Below are 25,997 nucleotides of genomic sequence, written 5' to 3' on the forward strand. Positions count from 1 at the left end.
AATCTGGAATTACGTCTTTTCTTTGCAAATAGTAAAAGAAGTGAGATGGAGATGGGTTAAATGTTTTAAACTGTTTCTTACGTTTCAGCGTGTTTAAATTCAGCTTCTCAGGTTCTTACAGAATTCTCTATTATGCTATCTCTAAAGGTGGTTTGCCCAGCGGCCCGTGATGAGTGGGCGTGTAGCTGGTGATGAACCCCTTTAGTGGTTAAAGAAAAGTGCCTGGCTTTATACTTTCCATTTTTCTCTGTGGATCTGGGATCTGGGATCCCTGGCACGCTCGTTCTGAGACGTCAGCTGTTTTATCACACGAGGGTTTCAGGTCAAGGACGGTTGGAGAAAGGCAGCCCCCGTTCCCCTTTTGCTGAGTCATGGGCCAGACTCTGAGCCGTGATGACTGACACCTGCCTGGCTCAGCATTTTCCAGACTGACGTAACCACAGGGCACCTCTTGTTTTCAAACAGGCCCCTGCCAGGTTAGCATCTCGAAGCAGGTCATAAATGTTGACTCCGTTTCACTCAGTCCCTTCTGGAAGATTATGCAGCCAAATCTTGGTTCTCTGCATTTTGATGATGATTCACAGTGGAGAAATCAGTTTTACTTAGGGAAATGTGGTTATGAACTCAGAATGTGCATTTTTAATATCGACCTAAGCCCGGTAGTCGGCAGCAGAGGGTGGGGGTGGCGGGGAACCCCGCCAGATGCGTTCCAGGCCTGGAGACCAAGCCGGTCGCCCGAATGCCTTGGTTCCACTCCCAGAAACCTTTGCAGGGAACATTTATTGGGTTGTGTTTTGCGAGGAACTCATCTTTATTATGTGGATAATTGGTATTTTTTATTGGACAGTGAAATCATCAAAGTTTACGTTTTTGCTCTATAAACTCAACAGGTATTCGCTGGGGGCCTGCTAAGTAGCGAACAGAACCGGGTTCAGAACCGTTTGCGGGTCGTATGGAAACCAATTTGTCAATAAATTTCAGAAAAAAAAATATATATATATATAAAACCAAAAAAAAAAAAAAAAAGAACCGTTTGCGGGTTAACTGCTTACTGTAGTCTGCCTTTGAGCACGAGTAGCATACAGACAGTACCTGTACCAATTTCTGTGCCTCAGAATCTTGGGCTGTTTCGTATTTGGTTTTTCCACTTTCACCGCCCCGGTGAGAACGTTTACGGTGGGTCGTTCTTCACGTCTCTTCTCTTCACCCCTGCGTGCCCTCCATCGTCCACCCCTGAGCAGCCTGCACCCGGCATTTGCTCCCAGGCACCCACGCCCGCTGCCACCACCCCACTCTGGTGCACCAGCTTCTCCCACCCGCGTGACTTGAGGAACCACCGGTCTGGCCACGTCCCTTCCTGACCCTTCGTTAAGTTCATCCTCTGCATAGCGGCTGCAAAGATTGTTAAAATCTGTAAACTGGACTCTCCTTTTGTGCTGAAAACCCAACGATGATTTCTTGCTATATGCCTTCAGCCAGCCTTCCATCTCGGCCCCTGTGTCCCTGTCCAGCTCTGTCATGTGTCCTCACCCCCTTGCTCACTGCTCTCCAGCCACACTGGGGTTCCCTCCGTCCCTCGCGGGTGCTGCCCCAGGACTCTTGCACGTGCTATTTCTGGAAGTGCAGCTGTCCGTTTTCCAGCTCCTGCTCAGCCCTCAGTTTCTTCGGAACAGCCCCTCAGTGACCTCCCACCCCTGTCTCGCTCTCAGCACCCGGCCCCCTTCCTGCAGAGCTCAGCACAGGCTGCGGTTAGGGCTGGTGCACGTGTGTGTTTTGTCCACTGTCCATCTCCGCCATTGGACTCCAAGCTGCACGAGGACGGAGGCCCTGCCGAGGGCTGCGTGTGCGCAGGGCTGACACCACGCCCAGCATCTGCCTCTCCCACAGCTGTTGAGCGAAGCATCAGGGGTTCAGGGGTTCGGATCTGGTCTTGATTTTCACGAACTCGTCGGGACGAGCCGACTTTGGGGCGGGCTTGCTGCCGTGACCCTCCCCTAAGAGTCCTACTAGCTCTGGGGCTCCCATGGACCCAGTGGCCCTGATCCGTCTTAGGGAATGTTGAGGCACCGTGACTGTTCCTAGTTCTGGGGAAATGCGAGCAGTCCATGGAGGCCAGGAGCCGATTCGGCAGTATTTTCCAGAACCCACTGCGAGCGGAGCTCCATTTAGAGGCTCTGCAGCTCGTGCTCAGCTGTAGATCTTGTGTTTTGAGCCGAGTGTGTGGGCGCCCGGTGCAGTTTCCCGTTACTCTGGGGCTGGGGCACGTCTGGTCTGTGCCCCCCTCGGACGGCGCCTGGACCACCGGCCCGAGCGCAGCCCGGCCCCCGGGAGCCCCGCGTCCCTGGGCCCCCCGCCGCTTCTGCGCCCACCAGCGGGTCTGATTTTACGGGCTCGCGGGTCACGGCTGTTACCGGACGTGCAGTGAGATGTGGCTTTTCCTCCCACTGAACTTAACAGACTCACTCCCTGTGTCGCTTGGTGTGTGGAACCTGGTGTTTCTCCGGGGCTCCAGTCACGCTGAAATTTGGCAAGCCTTTTCCTGAGGTGTCTCTCCTTCCTCTGTTCCTTCACCTGCGAGGTGGGTGGGGTGACAGCACCCAGCTGCCCGGGTGCGGGCCTTACGTGCCGTGAGGTCACTGGCACGGCAGCGGCCACGTCCCGGGGGCTGAGCGACGTCTCTGGTAGAATCCCCAGCGTTCGCGTCTAGTTGTTCTCTGTCGCTGGGAAGCTGGCTGACACAATTATTGTTTGAAATACTTGAGGGGGTTTTTCCCATACACTTTACAATTATTAATAGTTCATTGTGACTTAGAGCATTTTTAAAAATAAGTTTATTTATTTATTTTGAGAGAGAGAGAGAGCAAGGCGGGAGGTACAGAGAGAGAGAGAGAGAGAGGGAGTCCCAAGCAGGCTCTGCACTGTCCGCGTGGGGCCTGATGTGGGGCTCGAACCCACAAACCATGAGGTCAGGAGCTCAGCTGAAACCCAAGGGTCGGATGCTCAACCAGCTGAGCCACCCAGGTGCCCCCACGACTTGGAGCACTTAACTCTGCTTTCACTTGTTCCAAATAAAGAGGGTGTTCCTGTCCACACAAGTCACGCATTTTGCTTCCATGGACCAGTCGGTGACAGGAAGGCAGGCAGCGTGACAAGACGGCGTTGTCAGGAGGCCCTCGCAGACGCGCCACCTGCGGGTTTCTCACACGAGTGTTCACTTGGTGTGGATTGTGGACATTTGTTCTGGAACCTTCTCTGCACCTGGTCTTCCGTGTTGCTCCGTTTCTCATCCTTCCACGCTTTGCCTGGTCGGAGCTTCTCTTTCCTCAGATTCCATGCTGCTTCTCTCCGTGTTCTCTCCCACCACTGCTTGCACTCTGGCCTCTCTGTTCTGTGCGTTTGGGGGGCTGCGGGGGCACGGGTGGCCCCAGCGTCTCCCAGACACCCCCCCTCGAGGCTGACACCCACAGTCAGGAACGAACTTGTCATCGGGCAGGAAGGCCCCTTGGCGGAGGGGCCCCTACGGTGCCCCCACTTTCCCCTTCCGTCTACCACGCCTGTTAACATAGAAGGGGCGTCTGCGTGTAGGGAATTTGAACTAAGGTGTTATTTTAAGATAATATCATTTGGAAAAATAGAGTCTTTCTCAACAGTTTCTTGAATTACAGGTCTTCAAGGAGCTTTGACAACTAAATAGAAGATCCTGGGAGAATTTGTAACCTGCAGTGACCCGAATGATAAGAAAAACGTGTACTAGCTAAGATTAACCCGGACATGCTTGACTTAGAACTTGTGTGGGGGGCCATCATTGGGGGGCCATCTGGGTGTCGGCCCGTCGCTGCCAACGGGCGGGTTGCTCGTTAACGGGAGCGGTTCTGTGTCTCTGGACGGCTCTGGCGTTCTGCGACACGTGAGGTGACAGCGTGAGCCCCCCCCCCCCAAACGTAGCCTAACGCGCACGCCCGGAGCCGCAGCGGAGGGTTTCGGTGGGTTCGGCCTCCGCCGGGAGCGGCCGCTGGACTAATCGGGGAACGTGGTCGCCGCAGGTGTTCAACATGAAGCCGCTGCAGATCGTGTTTCCCTCCCGGGCGGACCCCGAGAGCCCGGTCGTCGACCTGGACCTTCACCTGCCCTTACTGTGCTTCAGGCCCGAGCAGGTGCTGCAGGTACGCGACCCTCCGGACCCGGGGCGCCCCCCCCCCGCTGCTTGGGCCTCGTCCCGCAGAGCCCTGGGAAGGCTTCAAGCCGACGGGGCGGAGTTAGAGGGCCCCCGGTGGGGGAGGGGGCGGGGCCGGGAAAGCGACTCCGCCCGGTCGCGGTGGGCGGCGCGTGGCGCCCCGCGGGGCTGTGCTCACGGTGCGGTCGGTCCCCGCAGATCCTGACGTGCCTGCTGACGGAGCAGCGCATCGTGTTCTTCTCGTCCAGCTGGGCTCTGCTGGCCCTGGTGGCCGAGTGCTTCCTCGCCTACCTGCACCCCCTGCAGTGGCAGCACACCTTCGTGCCCATCCTGTCGGGCCAGATGCTGGACTTCGTCATGGCGCCCACGTCCTTCCTCATGGGCTGCCACCTGGACCACTTCCAAGAAGTCAGCAAGGTCAGGCCTCCGCCGTCAGCCGGTCGTCCCTGCGGGGACACACAGGCGGCTCTGGGAGCGCCCCCGGGGCGGGCCGGACACACCGGCCCCGGGGGCGGGGGGGGGGGGGGGGGGGGGGGAGGCGGCCGTCACCCCCGTCCCCGGGGTGTGCTCTGGGCGCCACACGCACGGCGTGCTGTCGCTCGCGGGCCTCGGGGTGCGTTCGGGGCCGTGGTATCCTGGGTGCTGGGACCTCGTGTCCCTCGTGAGGCCGCTTAAATCCCCGGGGCTCGATGGCTTCCCGCCGAACAGCCAGGAGAGCGCGGGCACCCGCCTGGCCGTGGCCGCCTTCTGGTTTTGCGGCGTCCGGTGACGTGCTCGCCTTTGCCGCGCCTCAGTTTCCTCGCCTCTGAGGAGGTCACGTCCTCCCGGGCGGGGCTGTGAGCCGGGACCCTCGCGCGCCCGCCCGGCACGCGCCTGGGCTCCGCTGGCCACAGCCGGCAGCGCGACCGCCCCGCGTCTGCCGTCGGTCGTGCCGCGGACCGCCTTGCCGTGGACGCCTGCACACGCAGCGTGTGGTTCACGGTGGCGGCGGGCGGGCGGGCCTCGCTGGATCCGGTGGCCGTTCACTCGCTCTGCCTGAGCCGTGACCGCGCGTCGCGCCCTTTCGTGTCCTGGTCGTAAACGACACTGAGAGTGCCGGCCGCGTTATTAACGGCCAGGGTCAAAGGAGCCAATAGAACAGGACTCGGCATACAGCAGGTGCTTAACAACGTACGTTAAGTGAGCTGACCTCACGGGTTTGGAATGAACGTCGTGGTATCGTCAGCAGGAAGGGCGGGTTCGGTTTTGTAAAACGCCTTTGTTCAGGTAAAATTCACTCACCACGAGGTTTACCCGGTGACCGCGTACAATTCAGTGGCTTTTAGGAGCTTTACAGAGTCGTGCCAGCTAATTTTGGACCTTTTCATCTCCCGTGGAGAAGCCCTGGTTGCCTCAGCGTCCCCCCGTGCTGTCCTCCGCCTGCCCCTGGCCGCCACCACCTGCCGTCTGTCCCCTTCCACCTGGATTCATGTCTGCATGAGGCCTTTCGTGGCCCCCCTCGCCCAGCACAGCCGTTTCAGGTTCATCCACGCTGTCGCCGGCAGCCGGACGTTATTCTTGCCGCAGGACAGGGCCCCTTGTGTGAACATCACGACAGTCCGCTCACCCCTCCGTCCGTTGACGCACGTGTTCTTTCTCCTCTTGGCTGTCGTGAACATCCGTGCACAGCTGTACGCGCCTCACTCGGCTCGGGTACGTGCGGCGTAGGCTGGGAAGGCGGGGTCACACGCGAACTGGCCGTTCAAGAAGAGCCCAGGCTGTGTGTGCAGCGGCAACGTAGGGGCTCCGACTTTCTGCCCTCCTCACCAGCTGTCCCCGTGCCCGTGCTTGTAGCCACCCTGGCGAGCGTGAAGCGGTGTCTGGCTGGGACGTGCGTTTCCCCGGTGACTGATAACGTGCGCACCTTCGTGTGCTTGCTGGCAGTCTGCTCAGGGTCGCTTTCCCGTGACTGTTTTGGGGCTTCCTAAGTGCGCAGACACGGAGAAAGGTCAGGGCGACGCCACGGGTCCCTTCCCGTCTCCAGCCCTCGTCAGGTGGGGCCCCGCTGCCCTGCTTTACTTGGAACGTTCTGGAGTGAATCCCAGGAAGGTGGTAGGCGCTGTGTTCAGCCCAGGGAGGAGCCGGGTTCTCGCCACGTTCTTGTCAAAGCCAGTGAGTCACCAAGCCACAAACACACTTTGGGAGAAGACCATTCGGACCTTCGTGGAAGGAACGGGGGGAAACGTCACCCAGTCTGCCTTGCAAATGACGGGAAAAAAAAATCCACGCTCTGAAGTTTGAAATGTGTTGCTTTTTTTAGTCATTAGGGGAAAAGCCATCTTGTTTCAGACCCTTCCGAGGGAAACTTTGTTGGCACGTTGACCTAACACAGTCAGCATTCGTGAAGGAAGCCCATTTAGGCATTTACTTGCTCTGGAAGGTTTCGGGACAAGCAGCAGCTCTTGCCTGAAGAGTGTGTTTTGTGTCTGGACGTTTTCCTCTGTGGGGCTGGGGTCTTGGAAGCGGTCCCGTGACGGTCCTGTCACGCATCTGTGCTGTGACCTGCATTAATGCTCACAAAGGGCACTGTGTCCGTGTCTGGACAGCTTCCTTCGGGCCTCACGTGTCACCGACGTGGGCATCTGGAGGCTGGGCCCAGGTGCGACCCGAGGAGCGGGGCCTTCAGAGACTCCGGCACCGCCTTTCGGGGATTCGGGACCCTGGGGCGTGACTCAGGGTTGTGCATCTTGTCACAGATGAGGCCTTTACAAGGAACTCAGACACATATTTCAGAAACTCCAAGTGTGTGTGGTCACGGAGCCCGGAACCCCGCCCACACTCCATTCCTACGAGGGGTGGAGTTCTGGAATGTTCTCTCCAGGCTCCTGAAGTAGCCGCAGAGTGTTTGCACCAGGGCAGGTGAAAGCCTGATAACGACACATGTGGAATCTTGACTCAGACTGCGCGTGTTTAATCAGATTTAGCTTGTTAACATAACTCACGGTCTAGCCTACATTTTTTGGTGGAGACGACGTAAGACTCTGTGTACGTATTAAATATGGTAATTTAATTAAGTAATTCACTATCTTAGTGAACACAAATGTGTTTTTGTGTTTCTGAAGGTATCTACAAGTTCAGATTCTTACATCAATTTTTACACACTCACAGGAAGCTGATGGTTTAATTCTGATAAATATCGACAACGGGAGCGTCACCTACTCTAATGACGAGGACATCGATGTTCCTGACATCCCTCTCCTGGCGGCACAGACGTTTATTCAGAGGTAAAGGTGGGAATTTCCGCCGTGTGCTTGGAAACGTCTTTGTTCCAGAGCTGTGTTTGCCAGTTCTGAGTTTCTTCTCCGTCTTATGTTACAGATCGATGTTTTTTTGTCATCACAGTTTGGAAATTGTTTGTGAATATCTTATCTATGTATTTATTTCCTTACTTTAAAGTTAGTTTATTTTGAGAGAGAGAGTGCACCTGTGCAAGTGAGCACGAGTGGGGGAGGGGCGGAGGGAGAGACTCCCAAGCAGGTTCTGCGCTTTCGGAGCAGAGCGCGAGGTGGGGGTCAAACTTATGAACCATGAGATCATGACCTGAGCCAGAACCAAGACTTGGACCCTAACTGACTGAGCCACCCAGATGCCCCTGTTTGTGAATGTTTTAAAACAGAAGTCATTCGTCCTTATTCAGATCTTTTCTGAATACCAATGGCCCCACGGTCAGGTGATGGTCCCACCCCCCAGGAAGCCTCCCACCCTCTCTCTGTGCCCCAGTCATGTGCCTGTGACCTTTGAGGTTCCTTCCCTCCTTTCCTCCTTCCTTCCCTCCTCCCCTCCTCCTTCCCTCCTCCCCTCCTCCTTCCTTCCCTCCTCCCCTCCTCCTTCCTTCCCTCCTTCCCTCCTCCCCTCCTCCTTCCTTCCCTCCTTCCCTCCTCCCTTCCCTCCTCTTTCCTTCCCTCCCTCCCCCAGCAGATAGGTATTCGGCACCCCTGGGATGCCCCACACTGGGCCGGATTTGTGTACTGATGAACGTTTCTAATCGTTCACTTTTGCCTGATCATCCGAGTCGGACGTTTTAGCAGGGATGGGCGCCAGGGCCTGGTGCCGGGTCTCCAGTGTACGCTGGGGTGGAGCACCCCCAGTGGGATGGGGTTCTCGCCCTCAGCCGTGTGGCGTGTGGTGGTGTCGGAATTCTAGAATACACGCAGCGGGTGGCCTTCTGCTTGGCCAGACCCCGCAGTGGTGGGGTGCGGTGTCTCCTGTGGCCTCAGCCAGGGGAGACTGCCTCGTAACGGGGGCCGAGTCGCGTGTGGTCGCTGGCACGTGTGTGAAGGTGCCGACACCTTCCAGGTGGTGGTTACCTGACCGGTCAGCCGGGGTTTGCGGGGCCGGGACGTCCGTCTCCAGCGGCGGCTTCTCATCGCTCTCGGGGCGGACCCGGGGCGCTCCCCGACCCGCCCCGGCCCTGCTGACCGCTCAGACCTGGCCTCAGCCTGCCCCGCCCCTGCCTCAGCCCCACAGGCTCCTGTGGGGTCTCCAGGGGTTGGGTGCTCCCCACCCGTTCAGGGCCGCTCGTGCCTGTCTGGCTTTTCAGCTTTCAGCTTCCAGGTCCGGGGTCCTCGAGTGCTCTTCTCCAGCCACCAAACGGGCTGTTTTCTAGCCTTCGTCCTCTGATCCCTCTGCTCACCTCCCTGACCTCCCGTGACCTCGTATCTGGGGTGCATTCTTCTGTTTTTCTGTTTCTTCCCACTCGAATGCCAGCCCCACCCCGGAGCTTTGTCTGTGGTCAGCACGCAGCCCGGCACATAGGAGGCGCTCAGGAAGGAAGTGCGGGGGGGGGGGGGGGGGGGACGTGCGTTGGGCGTGTTCATTTTGTGTGTGCGAACCGCAGATTTGCCCGCTGGTTTCCAGCGCTGCGGCCTTGACGGTGCCGGGGAGGCCGGGGTTGTGAATGTGCTGACGGCCCACGGGCCCAGAGCGGTGACACCCAGGACCCTGGTGCACCGATCCCCCCGGGCCGGGCGCGGGGAACGTGTGGGGCTGGGGAGCTGGTGCCCCTGGCAGGCGGGGCCGGGGGAGGGGAGGCTCCGGCTTGGGTAACAGTGTGCACAGTCAGGGCCTCCGTGGGGTCTGAACAACGCGCTGCTCGTGTGCAGAGGTGAGTGAGCTCTCCGGGGGTGTATTTTTAGTGATCCCTCCCCGAAGTTACTGCCGGCTCTTCTGAGCATCCGAAGAGTGTTGGTGCACCTGGGGGGGAGGGTAAACCCCCTTCCTGAGTGTCCCCCCCCACCCCTGCCCATAAGGAGTGTGAGCTGTGCTCAGCGTCCCTCTGCTCCTTCCCAGGGTCCAGAGCCTTCAGCTGCACCACGACCTGGACCTCGCCCACCTGGGCGCCAGCACGGACCTGAACGAGGGGCGCGCCCGCAGGCGGGCCTGGCAGCAGGGACTCAACTACCAGCTGCAGCAGGTGGCCCTGCAGCTGCTCGTCAGCATCTTCAGGTAGTGGGGCCCCTCCCGCGTCTGTGGGGGGCGCCACCAGCTCTCCCTCCGTGTGGGAGGCGGCAGAAGGATCGGGCCCCGCCCCGGTGGCCCTACCGCGCGATCACACCCCGGCAGGGTCAGCAGGCCTGTTTTTTCCCGGGGACCATGACCGCCCGTGCGGGACTGTGCTGGCTGAGGGCTCGGGGCCAGCCCGGGGTGGGGACACTCGGGTCACTGCAGGAACGAAGCCCACCCCCCGGGCACAGGCACTCAGGATCTGTCGCTAGCTTTGTCCCCAGCCCTGCAGGAGCAGAGGCGTCCAGATGGACCCTCCACCCGGGAGGGGTTTAGGCCAGAGCCTGCTGCCTTGACTGTGCTCTGTGATTGTTATTTAATGGTTGTGTTCTTCAAATGCATATATTTCCATAAGACACAGAACTTGTTAGGAAAAAATGGGACAGCGTATTGTAGACAGGTTGTGTTATCTCTGCTCAAAGCAGTGTAATTTGTGTGCACACAAATACATTATTTTCCTTTTGTTCTTTTATATTTTTTCTAGATTTAAAAAAAATTCTTTAAGTTTTTTGAGAGAGAAAGTACAAGTCAGGGAGGGGCAGAGACAGAGGGAGAGAGAATCCCAAGCAGGTTCCACTCTGTCGGCACAGAGCCCGATGTGGGGCTCGAACCCACACACTGTGAGATTATGACCTGAGTTCAAGTGAGATGCTTAACCGACTGGGCCCCCCAGGAGCCCCTCCTTTTGTTCTTTTAAAACGAAATATGTCATGAGCAAGGTTTTGTTTTTTTTTTTTGACACTTTACAATCTCGATGGATTCATCAAAACGCAGACAATGTGGATACGGATGATCAGACTTTATTTCTCTTACGTGACTTTTCCCTCACCGCGGAAGGAGAGCATTGAGTGTCCTACATACGGAATGCGGCCTGTGAGAGCATCGATCCCATGTGTAGGCGGTTACTTTAGCTGGGGGAGGTCGTGGGTGTTCGTGCTCAGAGAGTCTGCCCGCCCTCCTTGGGCCTCCCCCTCAGGGTCCACGGCAGGTACCGGTGGCCGTGCCGTCTGCGTAGGGAACAGGGGGCCCCAAGGGGGCGAGAACAGTGAGGGTCCCTCCGTGCCGAGAGAAGCCGTGCTGGAAGTAATGGACAGCTGGAGTAGCGGGCACACCCAAGCCCAGCCCTTCTGGAAGGGGCCAGAACCCTCTTTCTACAGGACAGAAATGCACAGGATGCATCTCTGGTCATTTTGTGTGTTGTGTAATAGGAATTACCTAAAAAAATTTTTTTAATGTTTATTTTTGAGAGAGACACAGAGTATGAGCAGGGGAGGGGCAGAGAGCGAGAGGGAGACACAGAATCCGAATGAGTCTCCGGCCTCTGAGCTGTCAGCACAGAGCCGGATGTGGGGCTCGAACGCACAGACCTCGCGATCGTGACCTGAGCTGAAGTCGGACGCTTAAGCGACTGAGCCACCCAGGTGCCCCAGTGGTGATGACTTTTCCACGCGTTTAAAAGCGTTTCCACGCTCAGACCTCCTTCTCTTTCTCAGGGAGGTGAAGAATCACTTAAATTACGAGCACAGGGTGTTCAACAGCGAGGAGTTTCTCAAAACCAGAGCTCCGGGGGACCAGCAGTTCTACAAGCAGGTAAGGAGCTCGTGGGGCTTGGGGGCCTCTCTCCACTCAGAACATGTTTCGAAATACGCGTTCTCAAAAGCGTCTTGAGTATTTTATTGATAGTTTTGACAGGAAGCTTGCTTTACCGTGGTTTCCCTGTGGCCATCTCTTACTTTCTTAATCCGCTTTTTGGAGTGCAGTTTACCTGTCGTGAAACGCACCCCGTGTAAGTGTAGAGAGAGGGTGATAAATCCCGACAGACGCGTGTGCCCGGACACCGCTTCCTCGGTCCGGATCGAGACCTCTCCATCGCCCGACGGCTCCGATCCGAGGGGCCGCTGCAGCCAGGGTGGGGGGTGGGAGGCAGTACCGGGGTTTTCTGCCCACCTGTTGAGCTTTTGGGAGCGCCTCCGTTCTTGCCTATTACGCAGCGTCGTATTTGGGGCTTCGTTGTGGCCGGTGGCACAGCTGGTGCTGATCTTGGTGTTCTCCCACTTTCCAGGTGGGTGGGGGCGGCCTTCTCCCGGGGCTGGTGTCCCTCCCCCACCAGGTGCTGGTGCCCCGGCCATGGAGGGGCCCATGCTCAGGCTGCTCCAGGCTCACAGGTCTCCCGTGGCCCTTCAGCTTCCGTGGTCCTCCTTTGCCTAATTCCATGTGCTTTGCCCTCCAGGGCGGGCCCCTGCGCAGGCTTCCAGAACTCTCTGCAGAGCTGCCCCCCACTCCGGGCTCCGTAGGGGTTCCGGCTGCCTCAGCCCTGAGCCCCAGGCAGGAAGCGAGGCTGCCTCTCTCAGCGGCTCGCCGTCCAGCCTGTGGCGGGAGGGGACGCCCGAGCCTGGTTCCCGAGCCTCGGCTCTTCTTGTGACCGAGGTCCACACGGTAGCCGTTCACGTCGGCCGGCTCGTGGCCTCTGCCTCTCTCTGGGCCCTGCCCGCGCCCTCTGTGTCTGCTCTGACGATTGCCGGACGCACTCGGTGCTCCCCCGTCCGCGGGGACCCCAGCTGTCAGCAGCCTCTGCACACCCTCCCCGGGGCACAGAGCCTGGCCTGAGGGGCCCACAGGACGCTGCCCACGCGAGGGGCACCTGGGCAGTTCAGTCGGTGGAGCTTCTGACTCTTGATCTCGGTTCAGGTCCTGGTCCAGGATCGTGAGGTCGAGCCCCGCGTCGGGCTCCGCGGTGACAGCACGGAGCCTACTTGGGATTCTCAGTCTCTCTCTCTGTCTCTCTAAATAAATAAACTTTAAAAAAAAATTAAAAGAAAAAAGATGGTGCCCGCATGAGACTCCTTCGCGAAAGGCGCCACAGAGGAGCACAGGGAGAAGCCAGGGACGCGTGTGGGGCCAGAGCAAAGCCGGGTCACAGCTGTCACAGGGCGCCCGGGCCCAGCGCTCTGCCATCGCCTCCTCGCTCTGTCGGCTCCCAGAGGGTGGCAGGAGTCCCCGTGAGCCACACTGCCACCTCCCATCCCTCCACACGCCCGCTCCCTGCCGTCACTCTCCTGTGGGCTTTTTGCACGTGGGGTTTCCGGCACCTTCCCCACGGGCCTGTGCGCCTGCGGCCCTCCTCTTGCTGGGCCGGGCTGGCAGTGGCCGATGGGCCTGAGCCTCGTCACCTGCGGGCCGGTCACCCACAGCCGGGGGCAGGGTGGGGACAGGGACTGGCTGCTGGAGGGTCACCTTGTCCGGTGAGAGACCAGCAGCCGGGTGGTGGGAGCCACGGGCCGGGGCCAGACGGTGCACTTGCTGTGGGGAGGGGGCCCCGGTCCCCAGAGACCTGGAATCGACGGCCAGAGGACGCTGGCTCTTGCTGTCGTGGGAGGAAGATGGTTGGGTTTTTGAACTTTTGGTGATTTTTCAAACATAAAGAGTGGCGATCCTTTCAGGCAGCCCTGTGGGGATCTGGAGGGTGAGCCTTGCAGGTGGGCACAAGTGAAGAAAGCTACCCGCTCAGGAGCTTGTGTCCAGGGAGCCAGGGTGGGGGGGGTGGGGAGGTGGGCAGGCTGCCCCAGCACGTCGGCGGCACAGCAGGGGCCGCGATCGCGGTGGTGACTGGCCCCCTGTGGTCTGTTTCAGGTTCTGGATACCTACATGTTTCACTCTTTCCTTAAAGCCCGGCTCAGCAGAAGGATGGACGCCTTCGCCCAGATGGACCTCGACACGCAGTCGGACGAGGACAGGTGCGGTCTCTGGTGTGGGTGCACGACTCTGGGGACCCGGATGCTCCAGCAGCGTGCAGTTACTTGGGTGGATGAACGATAAATTCGGCCGGAAAATCTCACACTTTAGAAACTTACGTAGGGCACGTCCCCACGCGCTTCTGTTTGGGGGGAGGGTGTGCACCTCGGGGTCCGCGTCGCCGCTGCCCCACGCTGTTCTGGCCCCCCGCAGACGCCGCGTGTGTTGTGTCTCTCTGGGGGTCCCGTCCGTCCCCCCGCCTCTCATGCACTGGGGAGACTCAGATGCTGCCACCGCTTCCCACGTGCGTGCGGAAATACCGGGCCGGGGCCGTGCTCGCGCCGAAGATGTGCGGGCGTGGAGACCCACTCCTCGGACGCGCTCGTGTCCGTAAGGCGTGGTTGCTTTTTCCAACCGCAGGTTAAGCGGGATGCTGCCGAGTCCACGAAGACCGACCATCGAGAAGATGGCCTCCCGAAACTCGCCGTCCCTGCACGTCACTCACCGGCGCATGGTGGTCAGCATGCCCAACCTGCGGGACATCGCGGTGCCCGAGCTGCCCGCCCGGAACTCGTCGCTCCGGAAGATGGACTCCGAGGGCTCCAGGAGCAGCAGCACAGGTGGTGACCCGGCCTGCGCGCTGTCACGCGTCCCCCGTCCCTGGGGCCGACGGTGTGACCCGGCCCGTGTGGTGATGAGTCCCCCCTCCCCGGGGCCGATGTGGCGGGTCTGTGCACACAGCTGGAGCCTGTCCCCGTGGCAGGGGATGGGTTTTGTGGGTGGGTTTTTTTTTTTGTTTTTTTTTTTAGCAGTTTACTCGTTTGAAATATTTGTTTTGCAAACCGCACTCATTCTGGAAGATGGTTTCTTGCCTGTATTTTCCGCTCCCCAGTTGCGCTGCTATCATGGCAGTTCCACACGGTTGGGGGACTTCCACGTACGTGCTCGCCTGCGTGTCTGTGTGCGTACACGCGTGTGCATACAGAATACACATTTACACATATGCACACCTGACGGTCACGACTGTTGGGCCCTGGTGAGCGCCACGCCCCCTCCAGATCCGGGGGACGCAAGGGACCGGCGCCCCCACCCCCGTGGCGCGGGGCTCCTGGGAAAAGATGAACGCATAACATCGGGGTGTGTGCTGTCATGGCACGAAGGGAGCAGCGTCGGGGACGGGAAGGGGGCCCGGGTGTGGAAGCCACGTTCCAGCAGAGACGGGAGTGGCTGGCGAGGCCGGGCCGCCCCGGTGACGTGTTCCGGGCGGAGGGACAGCAAGAGCCCGTCGGTGCCGAGAGAGGCGCGGCTCCATCTCTGAGGCAGGCCGTGCACGGCCCCCGGCATCAGCTGGGCTTTCGGCGGGGTGTAAGCTGCCGTAGGCCACGTGTGCGAGCCCGTGTCTTACTCTGTGTAAGGAGGTGCCACGTACGCCTCGGTTCTTCGCGCTCAGGGCCGCTCTCCACGCGGTTCCGGGAGAGGCTGGGTGCCGGCCCCTCCTGATGCGTGTGCTGCACGCCCAGCTGGCATCGGGGGGCGGGGGCGTGTGTTTAAGCGGAAAGTCCTTAGTGACAGTGAAGCATTCCTGAGGTGCCTGCTGGTCTGAGTCCCCTCGCGGCGGCTTCCTGGCTGTGCGACCGCGGGCAGGGTACGTCACCCCTCTGGGCCCGTAGTTCCTCCTGCGGAAAACCCAGTGACACTTCTCACCCCTGGCCGTGCTCCCTCCGCTGCGGGAAGGCGTTCCGGCCTCTGAACCTTCACCTGGAGCCCCCCTACCCTTCCTGGATCCTCCCCGTCCTGCAGGCTTCATGGCCGAGACCCCACCTCCCCGGGGTGAGCGGGCTCCCTGCGGGACTGGCCTTGCCTCGGCCCCGGTGCCACCTGTGAGGCCCTTAGGTGACATCCGGTGAAGCAACTGGTGTGAGACACAGCTGGATTAGGCCTGGCTCTGGCGTTTAGCAGCTGTGTACCTGGAACAAGGGGGGGCCTCAGCTTACACGTCTGTAAGACGGGGGTGAGGACGGTGGCCATCGCACAGAGTTGCCACCGAGGCAAAGGAAACAGTCGCACGGGGCCTAGTGCTGCCTGGCTGTGCGTCTTGGCTCAGGTTGTCAGTCGGGCCCTCCGATAAAGACTGTCTACCAAAGCTTTGACTTAGCGCTGAAGTCTCAGCGGATGAAAGTGTTCTGCGTTCCCAGGGTGCCGTGGATGCAGAGTGGGAGCCCCTCGTTCGGCTCGGGGGTACGTGGAGCTTTCTGGAAGAGGCACGAGGGTTCTTGCTTTACGTTGTACCCGAGGCCCAGGAACGACCTGGACAGGATGGCAGGGACACGACGGTTTCGGGCTCTGCCGATGACCTGCTCCTTCTCTCTTCGCTCTAGTTCCGAGCGTGACCCCCAAGGCGACGTGTTCCTTCAAGGTCCCGGAGATCCACTTCCCGCTGGTGAGCCAGTGCGTTCAGGCCTACTACTCCGACTGCGTGGGCCTGCTGAGCAAGGCCATGAGCCTGCTGGCCCCCGACAACTCCGTGCTGCTGGCCAGGTACTTCTATCTCCGGGGGGCCGTCCACCTGATGCAGGGGCAGCTGCTGGACGCCCTCTTGGATTTCCAGAGTCTGTACAAGACAGACATAAGGATCTTCCCGGCCGATCTCGTCCGGAGGACGGTGGAGTCCATGTCGGGCCCCGAGCGCGCCCAGGCCGAGCGGGTGCCCGAGCTGCGACGCCTCATCAGCGAGGTCGTGGACAAGCCCGGGGAGGCCCCCAAGCCGGACGACCGCGTGAAAAACTTCGAGCTGCCGAAGAAGCACATGCAGCTGGACGACTTCGTGAAGAGGGTCCAGGAGTCGGGCATCGTGAAGGACACCAACATCATAAACCGACTGTTCGAGGCGTTGACTGTAGGTAAGAGGACGGCCGCGGCCTGGATCGAAAGACGCCAGGACGGTCCGCTCACAGGGCTGTGACCCCGTGGGGTGAGGCCTCTTCCCCATCTGGGCACCTACGGGACCAGGAGGGGCTGGCCTGTCCCTGATCTCTGGGGGTAGGGCAGTGTGACTGGAGAGCCGGCCGCCCCCGCAGGGTCCCCCCGTCCCAGGGAAACGCTCACCATGTGCGATTCTGCCGTCAGTGGGAACCCTGCACGCACGCCCAGTGGCGCAGACGGCGTGGCATCATCCCCCCTTCCGGGAGCGCCGCCTTGTCCACGCTGACCGCAGCTGTCCGTTCTGTCTTTCCCTCCTTAGAGGGACCTGTCCCCAGCTGGAGCCTTCCTGTCTGACCACGTCCTTGCGTGTTTACTGGGAACACGCGTGTCTGAAAGCGGGACCTGGGCTCTGTGTGGTTTTCAAGGACGGGTGACTTGTGTCCTGCTGTGTCAGTCTGCAGTCACTCTGCTCCTCCACAGCGTGTTTCCAGAACTTGCCAGAACTTTCCCGTGTTGGCGTGCGCGTGTTACTTGAGCGCCCGGCGGCCGCGTCGCAGGAATAGAGCGCGGGGCCCTTGTCTGTCTGGCCGTCGGGCGGCGTCCTGCCGTTTTACTTTTCCCAATACGGACACGGTGAGCGTCACCGTGCCTGGTTCCTGATGTGCCTGTGGACGGGTCTCCCCAGGGTGTGTGGAGAAGCCCGGGCCGCACCCCCGAGACCCCCACCGCCCACCTCCCGGGCGGCACCGGGGTCAGACTCCGATGTTCTGCCGGCTGGAGGAGCGTTCGCTCGGGAGCCATCCCAGTGCCTTCTTTCTCCATCTCTGTTTCCGTACCAGGCGCTCCTTGTTCCCTCATGGTGTGGGTGTGGGAGCACCTCGGGCCCCCGCCCCCCACGCAGGCCCGGCAGCTTCTCCTCCTGGTCTCGGGGTGGGGGGGGGGCCTCCGCGGGCAGGCACGTTGGAGCCATCTCGCTGGGCACACGGGAGACACCTGCGGGGTGACCGCCCGGGGTGGGGGGTGGGGGGCGGTGAGCCGTGACCGGGGGAGACAGGTCCTCGCGGAGAGCCCTGGGCAGCAATGCTCGGGGGCCCCTGTGACTCAGCGCCTCTCCAGGGACACCCTGCCCCTTCCCTTTGCGGGGCCGTCACGAGGACGCCAGGGCCAGCCTGGTCAGCTGCCAGGCCTGAACACAGGGGCGCGCGGCCACTGGGGGCTCTTTCTCTCGGGGAGCGAGGCGTCCAGAGCGCCCGGCGGCTCCTCGACGTCACCGTGCAGCACCTGCACGTGGCCTTGTTGCTTCACGGCACGTGACAGCGATGGCCTGGGCAGCACTGTTCTCCCGGCGGGAGGAAGAGGGTCCATCTCCCCAGCTGTCACCGCCTCTGGCCAGCAACGTGTGCCTGCACGTAGCCGCCTGGGAAGCATGGTTTGGTGGCTGGATGCGTGGAGAGCATCTGGTGTTCCCAGACTTATGCTGCAGGGATACAGAGGACGGCTGGGGGGGGGGGCGTCAGCAGATGTGGGCCACGCCAATGGGGGGTGTCGGTGGCCCTGTTGTCACCTTGGTTCCATTCACGTGGCGAAACAGCCCATTTAACCGTCCTGGTTCTGGGATGTGTGAGGGACTGTGGGGCAGCACTAAGCGTGTGTTTTTGCTTAACGACCCGTGCGTTAGAAAAGCTTATTGGGGCACCTGGGTGGCTCAGTCGGTTAAGCGTCCCACTTCAGCTCAGATCACGATCTCGCGGTCCATGAGTTCGAGCCCCGTGTCGGGCTCTGGGCTGATGGCTCAGAGCCTGGAGCCTGCTTCCGATTCTGTGTCTCCCTCTCTCTCTGCCCCTCCCCCGTTCATGCTCTGTCTCTCTCTGTCTCAAAAATAAATAAACGTAAATACATACATACATACATACATACATAAAAATAAACGTTAAAAAAAAAAGCTTTATTAAGTCCGAGCTGGATGTTGCTGTCTTGGAATGAACTCGTGCAGTGTAACGATACATCTGAGACTTTGTTTAGGTTATTGTCACTATTTTATCGTTCGACTTTAGTAGACGTTTCCAGTGTGGTGTTCATACTGCACGACCAGTAACTTCCACACCGCAGCAGCTGCTCCTGAGGGGCCCGGGGCAGGGAGGCTGATGTGTGCCGCCTTCAGCTCGGCTCTGCGGGAGCTTGGGCTCCGGCGGCCGCCTCCACCGGGAGATGCATGTGGGTGAGGGCACAGGAGTGAGCAGTTGGCACTTCTGTGCGGAACTGGAGACAGAGAGAGAACGCGTGACCTGTTGCGTGGGCGCGTGCAGTAGCCACGGGAGCTCGTGGCGGCCGGGGTGTGCACGGTGGATGTGCATGGAGTTCACAGATGTGCGTGGCAGCCAGGGTGTGAGCGTCCAGTGGTGCCATGGCCCTGGAGGGCGTGGTGTCCAAGGCCAGTTGGAGCCGCCTGGGCTCTCCGCCCTCCGGCGGTCGGGGTTCCGGAGTCTGTCGTGGAGCCCTGGCGCCACATGTGTCCGCGAGAGGAAGCCGTTCCGGGTTCTGGCGACGCGCACTTTGCGCCGCGTGGCCCAGCGACTCGGCTGGGGCCCGGACAGCAGGAAGATGTGTCCTGAGTGATGGAAGGAAGAGGGCCCTTGGCCCCAGGCTCCCGAGCTTCAGGAGTCTTTCGTAAAGTAATGGGTTCCTTGCTCAGCTGCTTGCACTCCAATGTTTTCTGACGTGCAGTGAGAACAAATGCGTCTGATGACGGTGCTCAGAAGCAGCGGGCAGTGTAGACCCATGTGTCCCAGAGGCGGCCGCACTTGAGCCTGTGGCGGAAGCAGGACCGTGGGCAGTTTTGCGCGGTCGGCAGCCACGGCCCAGGCAGAGACCTCCAGCCCCCGGCCGCCTGGGGACACGTGGGTACCTTGTGGTTCGTTTGCTTCAGTGATGTCTTTTTTGAAAATTACACGAGCACGTACAGATCCCTGCTGTCTTGTTGTCTGGATCCAGTGGCTATAAGATTTTGAACACATACGTGAGTGGTACCAACCCTCGTGGGCCGATCGGAAAATAGCGATGAGCAAAGGGAAGAACAGTCAGCCCGGGCAGAGCCCTGCCTCCCGGCGGCGTTGGTCTCCTGAATATTCCGGCGCCCGCACCTCGCGGAGGTGTGAGGGTCCGACGTTCCGGGTCTCGGTTCCGGTGACATCAGCAGTTCCCGCTGTGTGCCGGGGCCTGGACCTCCCCTCCCCCACCCCGTCCACCGTGATCTCAGATTCCCCGGGGACCGTCACCCTGACGCTGTTACGGAGCCGGAGAGGGACGTGGTTGTGCGGGGGCTCTCGCGCTTGCCCACGTCTTTTGTCCACTTCAGATGGGCCCCCGGCGGGGCCGGCCAGGGAGGACACGTTCCCTGCGCTCCCGAGTGGGGCATCGGCAGGATGCACGGTGGCCAACACACAAGGCCGGGTGGCATCGGCCTGGCCACGGGTCTGCCAGCGAGGGCTCTCCTCCCATGCCTCAGTTTCCCGATTTGTGAACGGCCTGAGACCAGTGCCTGCCTCCCGAGGTGGCCGGAAGGATAAAACGGGAGGTGGGACACGGCAAGTGCCGTTAAGCGCGGCCCTGCCGTGGGGGGATGGGCGTGCGGCCCGGCAGCTGCCCGGCCAAATGACTGCCTTCTCAGGGACGGGAGCGCGTGAGACGTTTCAGCCAGGTCTTGAAGCACGCGGAGGAGTTTTCTCTTCCGAGCACCCTGGAGCAGCCTGTGCAGACAGGGCCCGTTTGGGGAAATAGGCGGGTATGACCGGAACGTGGGGGCGGGAAGGGGAGGAGGGGCCCAAGCCCTGGGGAACTCGGGGCCTGGTGTAGGCGAGGAACGCCGGAGTGTTTGAACAAGAGACGCGGAGCTGCTCCTCGCGCCGCGAGGCCGGGGGCAGCTCGTGCCCCTGCAGGGCGCGAGGGCAGAGGGGAACGTGCAGGTCCAGGATGCGGTGCCGGGGCCGAACCCAGCGGGGCAGGAACAGCCCCAGGAACACCTCAGGATGAGAACGGACCCGGCCTCTTGGCAGCCGGGGTGGAGTGGGGGTGGGGGGCCCCATTTCCACCCTGCAGAGAAGCAAGCACCCTCCTTTGACAGCTTAGAGTCACAGCACCAGCCCCCGGAGCTGGGCTCCAGACTCAGGTCTCTCTCTGCCTCCGGAGCCCGTGAACGGTGGACATTTAGAAAGGTTACTAGGTCACTTGAGTTCATCTTGGTTACGAACCATCAAATGTATTTGCTCACGTGATTGAGATGGGGCTGGCTTCAGGCCAGGCTCGATCCTGTGGTTTGGGCGCATCACCAGGGACCCGGTCTCTTTGTGCTCGTTTCGTCTGCGGACCGGCTCCCCGCAGGCCCCGGGATAGCTGCCGCCAGTTCTAGTGGTGACCCGGGGCTTTGCCACCCGAAGAAGGGCGTCCCGAGAGTTGCTGTGACCACCTGGCAGGCCCCATCCCTGGGCTGAGGGGCTGGAGAGGGCGATGGGCCGCCTTAGCAAGGGCGCTGGGGCTCGGAGACCTGCGTGCCGGCGCCACCTGCTGCCCGGTGTGGGTAGTGCATGGCTTCTTAAGGGGAAGTCAAAGTCCTGGCCGCGCTTGCCTTTGTGGAGTGGCCCTGAGATCTCTTTTCTTTACCAAAGGACACCAGAAACAGATTGACCCGGAAACATTCAAAGATTTCTACAACTGCTGGAAGGAGGCCGAGGCGGAGGCCCAGGAGGTCAGTCTGCCTTCGTCGGTGATGGAACACCTGGATAAGAACGAGTGTGTCTACAAGCTGTCGAGCTCAGTCAAGACAAATCGCGGCGTGGGCAAGATCGCCATGACCCAGAAGCGCCTGTTCCTCCTAACCGAAGGAAGGCCGGGCTACGTGGAGATCTCCACCTTCAGGGACATAGAGGTGAGAGCGCGGCCCGCCAGCCCCTGCTGTTTGCTAGCTGCGAGAGCCCCTCGGTCGTAAAGGTGGTCGCCTCCCCCACGGGGACGCTCAGTGGTGCTCATCTGACGTCTCACGTGTATTTTCGAGAGGCTCGTGACACGTGTTGATCCCGCTCCCGAACCGTCCCGCGCCAGGAGAGGCAGCCGTGGTGGGTGCTGGCCGTGGGCCCTGCCTCTGTCTGTCCTCCAGCCGCCACCTGCCTCCACAGACTTCCTCCCGGAATGGCAGGGAATGAGAAGCTCGTAAGGAGGCAGAACGGACCACGTGTGAACCTGCAGATGAGTCCCTTCGTGTGCACGTGTAACGTGCTGACAGGTCACGCCTGTGGCTCGCGAGCTCTCAGACGCCAGCCTCCGGTCACCTCAGGGCCTCCCCGCTCCGCTCCTGCCCTGTCCCAGCTCTGCCCCCCTCCCCGCCCCCAGGCCGACCTTCAGCCGGCAGGTGCCCTCAGCCCTGAGCACAGGGACAGGACAGCAGGGACCTTCCGGCCGCCGCTCTGTAATGTCCGCTCTGCCGGCTCCCCTCCCTGACCCCAGCGTTCCTGGGAGGGGACATCTCACTGACCAGCCTCTTCTTTTTTCTGCCTCCTTAGGAAGTCAGAAGTACCACAGTAGCCTTTCTGCTTCTGCGAATACCCACTTTGAAGATTAAGACGGCATCCAAGAAAGAAGTCTTTGAAGCTAATCTTAAGACGGAGTGTGACGTGTGGCACTTGATGGTGAAGGAGATGTGGGCCGGGAAAAAGCTGGCCGATGACCACAAGGTCCGGGGATGGGCCGCCTGCTCCGCGCATGGCCGTGTTAACGCCCAGGGGCTCAGGCGCGGTCCCGGGAGCACCGGTTGGGTCGGATGCTGTGGTTCGCGTGACCCGGCGACTGGCCAGTGTGAAGGGGCCGCCGTGGAGGGGCCGGGGCTGGACGTAGGTCCGAGTCGGGTCTTCCGGGCACGCCTTGCTCCTGACGACCCCCCCCTCCGCCCCGTCCACTTCTCAGGACTAGGGTCTTGGCAGGGGGCACGTGGAACCCCCCCGCCCCCCTCCCCAACCGCCGCAGACTTAGCTTTACAGCTCAGGGAGTTTTGTGTTTTCACTTACTTTGGGCCAGATTGGTCGCTTTGCTCACACCGAGGTAGGACTTCAGGGTCACGAAGAACAGCACAGACAGAGGCACAGACGGAGGACACACGGGGACAAGAGGTCTGTGCTGTGTAGATGGCAAGAAAGGACAGGAAAACCACAACGCAGCGGGCAGAGACCAACAGGGCAGTGGAGGGGCCGCAGGGGGCGGCACAGCCCACGATCGTCATGGGGACTGCAGGCGCCCCCCCTAGAGCAGACCGTCCGTGAGGGGGGCGCTGCCCTCTGTGAGAGAAGCTCCCAGGCACCGGGGGGTGGGGGGCCGAGACCGTGAACGCGGAGGGAGTCTTTCCGTCTGCGGCAGGAAGGAGGGCCGGGTCCGTTCCGAGGTTGTAACGCTCTGACTTTCGGACCAGCCGTCTGATTTTATGCCCACTGGTTTATTTGGCACAGACCAGTACAAACTGGAGCCCGGGGGCCATGGCTGTCTCTGTGAGGAAGGTTTTATGGGCGTACGTCCACACCCACTCGTTTACGACAGCCTGTGGCTGCTTTCCAGCTGCAGCACCGAGCCAAGTGGTTGTGACGGAGGCTGGAAGGCCCACAGCAGCCGGGCCCTTCACGGCAGGCGACTGCCGGCCCCCGGGGAAAACAAGCAGTGTCTGTCGCACCTGAGAGGCAGAAAGGGGTGAACATCAGACCCGAATCCGAACTGTTCCCGTCGCCTTGAAACAACAACGCGTCTTCAGAAGTGTCGTCTTGCGTGACGTCACAAAGTCAGTGATCTCCGTGACCGCTGACGTGAGCGTGTTTCTCTGCAGGACCCTCAGTACATCCAGCAGGCGCTGACCCACGTCTTGCTGATGGACGCCGTTGTTGGCACGCTGCAGTCGCCTGGTGCCATTTACGCTGCCTCCAAGTTATCTTACTTCGATAAGATGAGGAACGAAAGTAAGACCAGCGCGCGTCCGGCGGGGTCCTGGGGTCCTGGGGTCCTGAACGTGCCTTGAGTAGTCTTACCTGCTTGACGTTAGGGCCGATCCCTAATTTCTCACCCTGTCCTCTCATGCAACTTGTGAGTTTACTTCTGAGCACCACACGTTCTCCTGCTTTCCCGCTGTCGCTTAACAGCTCACCCGGGAGCTCCTTGCCTAGCGGGACCCACGGAGGCTCTTCCCAGTTTGCTCCCTGAGCGGGGTTCCGCTGGAGACCGGGTGGGGATTGCCACGGTTCTTAGCTGCACCGGCCGGGTGAGTGGGGTGGAGCGGAGCAGGAGGCCCTCGAGTGGCGCCTGGGGCTGGCGGAATCCTCTGTGGTCGGGGACACGCCCCCGGGGAGCCGTAGGCACCCCAGCGCGTGGTCCCTTTTGCTGACCGGTGCCCGGAGGCCCCCAGGAGTACAGATCTGCTCCCCCAAGCCCCCCTGATTTGGTGAGTTTCTCCAGGTAGGAAGTCTCTGATCGCCTGTATGTAGGTGTGAATCTGGCTCTCACTTTCTGGAAGCCATTCAGGGTGTGGTGGTGGACTGTTTTTGGGGGGTCACGGGTGGGGAGTAGATTTTTCAAGTCTAGGAAAACAGCTGGTGGGTAACAATAACTGTCGTTTGAGTTACTTCTGTTTCGTTTCAACTTTTAAATGACCTAGAAGGGTCTCGTGATTTGTATAAAGGAGAGACTATAATTGACCCCTTTACTACATGCATAGTTGCCGCGGGCCAAGTCAGCCACAGCATAGAATTCACGAAAACAGGTGAACAAAGTAGGGATGTTTCTAAATGATCTCTAGTCCCGTTTGTGTGCTGTTTTTGTTTTTGTTTTTAAGTTTACGGTGAGAGAGACAGAGAGTGAGCAGGGGAGAGGAGGCAGACAGAGAGGGAGAGAGAATCCCGAGCAGGTTCCGTGCCGTCAGCACAGAGCCCGACGCGAGGCTCGAACTCACGAGCCATGAGATCGTGACCGGAGCCAAAGTCGGACACTCGACCAGCTGAGCCCCCCCAGGCACCCCCGCACCTTAGGTACCTTACTCACTTGAAGCGCACATCTCTGGTTTCACGGTATTCACGGTCCAGCTTCGGCACAGTGAATTTTAGAACGTCTTTGGCACCCCAAAAGGAAGCCCCGTAACATTTAGCAGCCACCAGCCCCTGGGCCACCACCGACGTGCTTCTGTCTGGATTCGCCTGTCCCAGGCACGTCACGTACACGTGTCCTTTCACGAGTGGCTTCTCTCATTTACCACAGCGTTTTCAGAGGGGATCCACATAGCGGGTGCCAGTATTTCCCTCCTTTTTGTGGCTGAATAATATTCCACTGTGTGGATGGACCGCTGTGTTCATTTGGGATCAAGCTGACTGGGTTTTCTGCACCATCGGGCTCTTACAAATGCTGCTGTCGTGAACATTCACGTACGGATTTCGTTTGCATGTGTGGTCCCATCCCCTGTGTACAAGCTGGAGACTCCGGATTTCTTGTTTGTTTTTTAAAAATTTGTTTATCGTGAGAGAGAGAGGCAGAACCTGAGCAGAGGAGGGGTGGAAAGAGGGGGAGAGAGGGTCCCAAGCAGGCTCCACGCTGTCAGCACAGAGCCTGACGTGGGGCTCAGTCTCAGAACTGTGAGATCACGGCCTGAGCTGAGATCGAGAGTCCGACACTTAACGGACTGAGCCACCCGGGCGTCCCGAGACTGCTTTTTAAATGTTGCAAAACCGGGAAAAACAGATCTCACTTTGGCACCTTTTATTCTGCCACGTCCATCACTGTGAGATCTCTGATGCTTCCTGGTTCCAGAAACCAATCTCCATGTCCCAGAACCCCCCCCCCCCTGCTTTCCCCCTCCTCCATCCCGGAAACAACCCACCCCCCCACCCCCGTGTCCCAGGACATCCCCCTCTCCCCACCGTGTCCGGAAACTCCCCCCTCTTCCCCCCTCCTGTGTCCTGGAAACCCCCCTCTCCTCCCCTGCTTGTCCCCGAAAGTCCCCCCTTCTCCCCAATCCCATGTCCCAGAAACAAGTCCCCTGTGTCCCCGGAACCCCCCTCATGTCCCAGAAACTCCCCCCTCTCCCTCCCCTCCTGTGTCCCAGAACCCCCCTCCTCCCTCTCCCCCTCCCCTCGTGTCCCGGCCCCCACCCCCTCAGTGACCCGGACCCCCTTTCCCGGGAGCAGTCGGGGTGCTCTGGTCCCCACAAGAGCCGCAGGAGTGACTGGAAGCAGATGTGGTCGCTCGCGGTTTTTCATCGGGAACAGAATCAAACCCTACGCTTCAGGTGTTTATGTCACTCCAACCTCATGCCGAGTCTTTGTCAAGAGTTTCCGCAAAAGCCTCTGACTCCTTTACAGACGGTGGCACGCCGTCGCCACGGGGGGACCCAGCACGTGCCAGCTCGCTCGGCGCCAGCCCGTCCCCCGTGACCGGGTTGTCCGGGCTCGGGGTCCCTCGTGCAAAGCTCGATGAGGCGCAGGCAGCCATCCCGGGCTCCAGTTAAGAGCCTGTGGTCCCCTCACGATGGAGGGTCTAGGAATTACACGTCACGACGCCCTGCACCCCACCCCTAGGAGGGGGCGCTACCGGCATCTCCGGGTGAGGCCGGCGATGC

At 60.3% G+C, this 25,997-nt stretch overlaps 1 protein-coding gene across 8 annotated transcripts in view; it reads left to right on the forward strand.

Moving 5' to 3' along the window:
- DENND3 (DENN domain containing 3) overlaps window positions 1-25,997 on the forward strand; it is a 51,162-nt gene that overhangs the window by 10,845 nt on the left and 14,320 nt on the right. For 6 of the 8 annotated variants that reach the window (XM_047841815.1, XM_047841816.1, XM_047841820.1 and 3 more), the window contains 11 exons: window positions 4,044-4,163; window positions 4,373-4,591; window positions 7,322-7,437; window positions 9,503-9,658; window positions 11,209-11,305; window positions 13,346-13,449; window positions 13,868-14,067; window positions 15,826-16,347; window positions 21,031-21,290; window positions 21,922-22,092; window positions 23,226-23,355. In XM_047841815.1, the coding sequence (XP_047697771.1) occupies window positions 4,044-4,163; window positions 4,373-4,591; window positions 7,322-7,437; window positions 9,503-9,658; window positions 11,209-11,305; window positions 13,346-13,449; window positions 13,868-14,067; window positions 15,826-16,347; window positions 21,031-21,290; window positions 21,922-22,092; window positions 23,226-23,355 (2,095 nt within the window). Of the gene's footprint in view, window positions 1-29; window positions 4,164-4,372; window positions 4,592-7,321; window positions 7,438-9,502; window positions 9,659-11,208; window positions 11,306-13,345; window positions 13,450-13,867; window positions 14,068-15,825; window positions 16,348-21,030; window positions 21,291-21,921; window positions 22,093-23,225; window positions 23,356-25,997 lie in introns of those variants that run through there. The other 2 variants (XM_047841822.1, XM_047841821.1) reach the window with 2 other exon arrangements.

Source organism: Prionailurus viverrinus, chromosome F2 (genome assembly GCF_022837055.1).
Source record: "Prionailurus viverrinus isolate Anna chromosome F2, UM_Priviv_1.0, whole genome shotgun sequence".
Classification (NCBI taxonomy): domain Eukaryota; kingdom Metazoa; phylum Chordata; class Mammalia; order Carnivora; family Felidae; genus Prionailurus; species Prionailurus viverrinus.